This window comes from Montipora foliosa, chromosome 14 (genome assembly GCF_036669935.1).
Source record: "Montipora foliosa isolate CH-2021 chromosome 14, ASM3666993v2, whole genome shotgun sequence".
Classification (NCBI taxonomy): Eukaryota; Metazoa; Cnidaria; class Anthozoa; order Scleractinia; family Acroporidae; genus Montipora; species Montipora foliosa.
In genome coordinates this window covers 19,531,498-19,538,997 of record NC_090882.1, presented here as the reverse complement: position 1 = coordinate 19,538,997, position 7,500 = coordinate 19,531,498, and the positions used below count along the sequence as shown (strand labels likewise).

Genomic DNA, 7,500 nt, shown 5'->3' with positions numbered 1-7,500 from the left:
GATATTTGGACAGCGGACTGCCGCTTTCTCTAACTTAGAGAAGGAGCAGGGGCCCGGAAATGAAAACAACATAGCAGGAATTAATTGCTCAGAGATTTCTACAAAGCTGGAGGTTTCAAATAATGGAGCATGGATGAAAGAAATAACCAACCGCTTCAACAAGCCACCAAACGTTGTTATTGATGTCACTTTTGCCACGCTTTCATCATACATTCTCACAGCGTATCAGACATTACTGTGGAGATACACCCCGTTGCTAACTTATGACGATATTACCTGTTGCTATAGGGATATCAGCCATTGCTAAACTGAATGATTGCCGGGCCGGTTGGTCAACTTTTTGATGACTGTACAGTGACGTTTGGCCTTGACTACTCATTTTTTATTAAAGTGATAAAGTCGGTTAAGTTTGATTTGCGGCTTTAACGACGGTTATATTCCACTTATCTATTCCATGACAAGGTGCACGAAGCATACTATCACTGAAAACGGTTAGTATATCTCTCGACATGTAGCTTCAATTTATTTTATTTAGTACACTAGTTTCCGCAAACGAATTTCCTGGCCCATTTCAGATATATAAGCTTACGCAATGTCTCGTGCACCTTGCCCTGAATTGGTAAGTTAAATATATATACTACGTGATATGATTTAAGAACATGAGTTAGTTAAGAACCGAGTTAGTTATTTAAAGGTGTTTTTTTGTTATAGTGTAACTCCACGTTAACAAATGCCTACCTTCTCGACTAGACGGTGGCGTCTGCACATTCGCGCTCCCAGCTGACGGATGTGGCATTGACTCGGAATTGTTCACCACAGTTGTCGGAGACCCGGTGCTTTTTTTCGAGGCTGCAAATGAGTCAATCGATATGTTTAACCTATCCTCTAGGGTACGTCTTTTATTCCTGAGAATTTGCAACAAGCCTTTGCCATCGACAGCCATAGTTTGATTGGCTCCATCGTTTAATGATGTCATTGTGACGAAAAACGTCGTTTCGACATTAGTCGGGTCTCCGAGTTTGGAGGAAATACTGTAAATTATCACATCTACGTGTGAGATGTTAATTTCAGCTGAGTTTTTACTAAGACGAAGTGCTTCCCTTTTTGTCCTTATTCTTTCAAAGATAGGATTGTTTCTAAGAGTCACTTCTTGTAGTGAACGTCTCCTACGTTTTCCTGAGATGTCTTCGGTCCTCTCAGAGCTTACGCAAAGACTTGAGTTTTCCTGACACGATTTCCAAATTTCTTCTGCTATAATTGATGATACAGCCTTAAGTTTTTGATAAAACCCCGAAACAGTTATATTGGTCATGTTCATTGTAACTCCGTGCCGTATATTTTTCATATCGATGAGATCCATGCAACATATTTTCATATTTATAAGTGCCTCTTCGCAGTTATAACAAAGGCAAGTTTTGTTTTTGATTTTGCATGCTAATGTACTTTTTCCTTGTGTAGGAACGGTATATGTTAATAAAGATTGCACAGAAGTTACAGAGGCAAAAGAGCTGGTATGTTTTACTCGTGCGGATGACCGTGACACTAGCGACACGAATTTACCGCTCGACTTTAAGGCATCGGTACTCACAGTTGACAACAAAGTTCGAGACAGTATGAAGCTCGTGAAGGAAGGTGAAATACGAACATGGAAAGACGTTTGAAAACTTGGCGAAACTTTAGGTGCTGTAGAGCTTAAAAGAGTTGACAAACTCTGAACAATCACGGTAGAACCACCAGTTAATGCTGACAGGCTTGTTGGTGAAAAAGTCATAAACGTTGACGACATTTTGAGAGGCAGTTGTGCGCTTGAACTAAAAACTCCGTGACTTGACAGTAGAAATAGACCTTGAGATGACGCCGATAACAATCCTGGGCCTTGTGTTGTGTGCGTACCTGAAGAATAACGCGATCCATTGGCGGTAAACCTATTTTCTTGTGACAAGAATGTAGATTTACCGCGGCCTTTTTCTAGCGACAGATCATAACTATGATGTATTTTACTTCCCCGTGTGGACATGGATCTATGGACGTGTGGATAATATGATGTGAAATGCGATATAGATGAATCAGATGGGATGATCTTTTCATGAGAAGACAAATCTGAAGAACTGTACGATGAAGTTCCGGAACTAAATGTCACCTTTTCGGAAACTCCAAAAAAGGACGACGTGTATATCAATTTTTTTGTGGAAAATTTTACAATGCTGGTGGATTCGACAAAGTGGTCAACTAAACAGCTAACATGATGCGACGGTGTCAGGCTCGCTCTACTTGCTCCGCTTTCATCTGATTTACTAGGGACACCAAATACGCCGTACTGAAGACAGCTTGTGACCATCATGAATTTGTTTAAAACCGTTACTGTAGACGATGCGTTTGAGAATTGTTTGGGTTGTGGGTAAAGAGCGTCATTGCTTTTTGTACTCTCAACGTTGCGGTTTTTGGTGTGAGGTGTTGTCTCCACAGATTGGCTTGCTTGTGATGTCACAACGATTTCAAGATTTGACTTCAAAGATACAATTTTCGAAATGCGAGTCAGTGATGCTTGATGGGTTCCTGTATTGACGCCAAATTTAGAAGTAAACCCATAGTTAACACAATTACTTGTCATTTTCGGAGAAAGTTGCTCTGCGGAGTACTTTTGAGGCAAAAGAAGTGTTGATCCTTTAGATACACCAGAGGGACTCGAGTTCAAAACGATAGGAGTAGCATCGAGTCGTGCAGAAAAAGGAGAATGATCTTTTGTGGAGAATGAGCTGAAAGATTCACAGTCTTGAAGACATAGCAGGAGGAAATGGATGATAACAACCAGCTGACAAATCCGCAATTTTTCCCACAAGTAAGGCTGCGAGCGACGAGAAACTTTCGCGACGAGCATATTCGATGAATGTCGAGAATTGTATCGAAACGATCAATATAATACGCTCAAATTTACATTCAGGTAACCTGAAAATTTCTATCAAAAAGCGCTAGCGTATTTTGTGGCGGAGAACGATAACGAGTTTTTTTACAGTCTCGGCCGAAGGAAACTGGCAATAAAATATCCATTTACCGACAATAAGCTTCCATCTGTAACTCGTTCATACAGACGGCGGAAACTTGAAAAACAAATCCTGATTGACACAGCTTCTAAGAACAGGTGGCAATCCTCAACTGCTAGCTCAACGATAACAAGGGAAACTGACAGCGAAAATTGCGTTTATATCAAAGAAATCGCTCTAATTTTTAAATGGAAACCAGTGGCTTTACGAATAAGATTAATGCTTGAGTACATGTCCTTTGGCTACAGATATAACAATTCTTAATTGCGATTGCTACCGAGATAATAGAATTCTATTAACAAACAAAAAACCACACGCACTGACAATCACTGGTGCAAATGTACATACGTATATTCTAGACATTAAAAAATCATCAGCTTCATATATCAGTATTCATTTTCGTTTTTTCTATAAGAGTTCGTCTGGTTTATTTCAAGGTAACAATGCAACACAGGACTGGAAAATAAGTCACATTTGTATGATATTTGTGTGATACTATTTAAATTTGTAATTGGGTCAATTTTATCGATTACGTCCTAATACTTTTTCCATCTTTTTTGCCTCTTTAAACTATATACTTCATTCTTGGACTCGCATTCCTAGGAACAGAAAACCTTTAAAACAAAAAACTACAAATGGACATACACTGAAGTTCATCATTTTCCACTCAAAATATAAAGATAAAAATAGAGAGAGTGTTTCTTTAGTTATTAGTTTACTCGACCCAAATGTAAACATTTCGCTTTTCTCTTTTGTGTTTCATGACAGTTTAACACATCGGTTTAAGCTGGCGGGGAGCTAAAAACGATTACTTATTTTAAACCTTCGAGGAAAGTTTCAATGCTTATTAATTGCTATCAATCAGATTAGAGGTTCATTTTTACCTTGTCATCTGCAAGAGATGAGTTCAAAAGTAGCATTTATTTTCATGAGTCAAAACTGAAAACTCCGCGTCTGAATCAAAGAAAAAGCAGTATTTCAATTTGGAAACGGCTCAGCTCTTCGTGTAGCCAAACTTAGCCGGGAATTTCGGCTGAAGAACAGTTTAAGATAGGCTCACATTCAGGAGGCGAAATTTGCATGAACCGGACTTAACGCATAAATTATGAAGTACCTTTTGTAAGCGTCAAAACAGAAATTGTTTAATTAAGCTCCGTTAATCAACGGTTTGGGGAGACCCAATTTAAAATTTTGTGCGGCTTGCACAAGGTTTGCCCTCTGAGCTTGGCTCCGGGGCGTAACTAACGTTAACTGAAATGAAGATTAGTCATTGATTTGGCGCAACGTTTTGAATCTTCTGTTTGTCATATTGAATAAGACGGTTCAAATTTTCTAGTCTGAAAGTTTAATCGCAAAGTCTGGTCATTCAAATATAAGGTACTAATTGGTACTCTCCTTTCGTGTTAATATTATGTTATAAACTGTGCTCCTGATGTGTGAGTAACCATGAAGAGAGCTCAATCTGAGTTTCTCTGGTTATTGCACTTTTTGTGCAATGAAATGGCACTGATCGGGAAGCAGGGCTGACGCAATGGTGAGAGCATTTCGCCTTTCTCTTGTGGCCCGGTTTCGAGTTCCTAGACTCGCCGCCAAATGTGGGTTGAGATTGTTGGTTTTCTACTCTGCTCCGCGGTTATTCTCTGCCGGTGTGCTGCGGTTTTCCCCTGCTCTTAAAAACCAAAGATTGATTTAACTTCACTTAAGCCCAGTTGAAACGTCGAACTTTTCATGTACCTACTCAAATGTAACGAACCTAATTCATTCAATAAAGTACATGAAAAGATCGAAGTTCGAATCAATAAGTTCGACACATCTAATAGACCTTTTTGCAGATACGGCGGCCATTTTGATTTCTACTGTTTCAGAAGACATTATGGGATGCTCAGGGGGCACATTAATATGTATTTGCCCCCTGGGCATCCCATAATAGCTATTCGAAACAATAGTAATCGAAATGGCCGCCGTAAAGGTAAAAAGGTCTGTTTGGGTCGACGCAAGAATTAAGTTCGAGTAGCCTATATGGGAAAATCGACTGTGGAGCGACTTCGCTTCCATAAAATGCATGAATTTGTATAATTTATTTCTGCGTCCCACAATTCCCTTCTTTCACGAAAGCTGAATGATAAGCATTATACATCGTGATTAGTGATAAATTCGACAAATTAAGGAGGGTGTCTACTATTGCTATTGCGCATACGTTCTGCGCACCTCGAGATACTCAGATTTCCTATGGGTGATGCTTATTAATACAGGGATATTTTTGCGCAGTTCAAAACTATACGAAGAAAGCAGAACTTAGCAGGTGCTCCTGGTATTCACAAAGAAAATTGGGGGTAACCGTGCATTTTTCAGAGATAACTAAACTTCAATTTGGAAAAGAGCGCCATATATTGCTTTGTATTTCAAACCTTTTTACAAATATTGTTGATTAATTATTTTCCAAAAATGCGTGGTTACCCCCAATTTTCTTTTTGGATTTCAATAACACTTGTTAAGATCTGCTTTTTCCGCGTATTCCTTAAACCGCGCAAAAATACCTTTGAATTAGTGGGCACCGTCATTAAGTTCGACGTCTAAATCAACCCTGTGAACTTTACTATTTGGGTCGACCCAAGTAGTGATTTAAATTCGGTACATGAAAAGTTCGACGTTTTAACTGGGCCTTACTAGTTTCTTTCGGCCGAAGAGCCCATTCTGTAATTTGGAAAGCCGAAATAAACAATTATTATTACTACTATTACGATCGTTATAGAATAAAGAATAAAATCAACACTTATTCGTGAAAAAAAAGAGAAGCCACAGCCTATTAGTAAAAATTCCTTAAACTACCTTCAAGCGAGAAGAGCTCACTGAATGCCGCTGTATAATTTCGGAATTCTAAATCAAACGATTCGGAGTCCTCCAGATTTGATTGACATAGAAAAATAGTATTTACCATGGCCATAGGATCTACAGTACGACAAGTATAGGAAAATTGATACAAAAATGGTGAATACTGTTTAATATATTGCACCGGTTTGATTGGATCACTTGCGAAAATCTACCTTTTGATACGAAAATGTATGCAATCATGCAGTTGCTACAGAATATCATTTGTATTAAATAAAAGAAAATAGAACAAAACAAATCAATGCGTTGAAATATCAGCTTGAGTTTACCTGGTTTTAAGTATTACTTAAAAACTTATTCAAACTGCAATTCAAGTTTAAAAACAAATATAAGACAAAGAAATTTAATTTCCTTTTTCAAGCTAATTTATTTTTAGGTAGATTTTTCCCGACAGATAAGTTGAAGTATTGATAAGGATATAAGGTCTTAAAAGGAACCTGAGTTCGACACTAGCAGATCACAAGTTTTAACAGGAAGTTTTTTAAATAGCCCCTTGTGGAGTTTTTTCGTTGGTTTGCTTTTGAGGAAATCGATTAATCTCCTTTCGTTCTAAATATTATTACAGTTCTTTTATTTGAATTACATCCAGCTTTCTTATACAGTGGTTTTCAATTGGACGTCAATTTCATTGGCCAACCAATTAAAACTCAGAGCCAATCCAATAATATTCAGTACCTTTCAGGGGATAAAGAAAGACTTATGAAAATTGACGGTCGAAAGGTATTAGAAGGAGAGACCACACAAAGAAGGACTGCCGAACTCACGACAACAGAAAGGGAAAACGTTAGAAAGTCAGAGAGAGTCTTATAAAACTATATAATACGAGAAAGATCAGGAATACAAAAGAATAAAAATAAAGGAAAACTGCATCACTTAAAAAGGCTGGCAAAAGAAATTAGAATGAAAATCAAGAAAGAGCAAAACGGAGCTAATAAAGTGAGCTGTCGTCTCCAGTGTATTTCACAAAGCCACGAAAGAATAGGAGCGTGTCGGTGAAGTTCAATAACCGAAGAAGACGAAGCACCATCGCTGATGTTACAGATAGAGTTGTCCATGGATCACTAGCACAAATAGTGAGTAAAGGAGACTCGAAAAAAAATTGAAAGAGGCACACATATTGTTATTAGAGAGCTCGCCGACACTGTTGTTGTAAAAGAACTATTATTCTAGAAAATCAGAAGAAAGCTGCGTGTGTTGAAGTGAAGTGAAGAAGTGAATGATATGAGAAAACACAGTACGCCATGGATAGGTTGACAATCTCGATAAACAGGTCAGAGCAAATACAAAATAAAGTTACAAACTTATTAATGAATGATAAACCTTTTAGTCAGTGGGAGATACAAGTGGTTGTTGACATTATTAGATCCTTCACTCCCGGCGAAGTTAATCCAGGAAGACGTTTATGGGACAAAAAAGACGAAACGCGCGAAACGTGCCTGCAAGCGAGGTCGTTTAACATCGTATCAAGGACCCCTCCCTCGCTTTAAGAAAATGCAATCGACAAAGGTGCTCGGAACAAGGGCAGACTTCAATTACATGGTGCTGTAAATAAACTTTTGTACATTCTTTC

General features: G+C 38.3%; 1 protein-coding gene across 3 annotated transcripts in view; it reads right to left on the bottom strand.

The window, feature by feature from the left end:
- Positions 1-7,500, bottom strand: part of LOC137985305 (uncharacterized) — a 67,994-nt gene that overhangs the window by 13,289 nt on the left and 47,205 nt on the right. For all 3 annotated transcript variants that reach the window (XM_068832889.1, XM_068832891.1, XM_068832890.1), the window contains one exon: positions 739-1,893. In XM_068832889.1, coding sequence (XP_068688990.1) covers positions 739-1,893 — 1,155 coding nt within the window. The remainder of the gene's footprint in view (positions 1-738; positions 1,894-7,500) is intronic.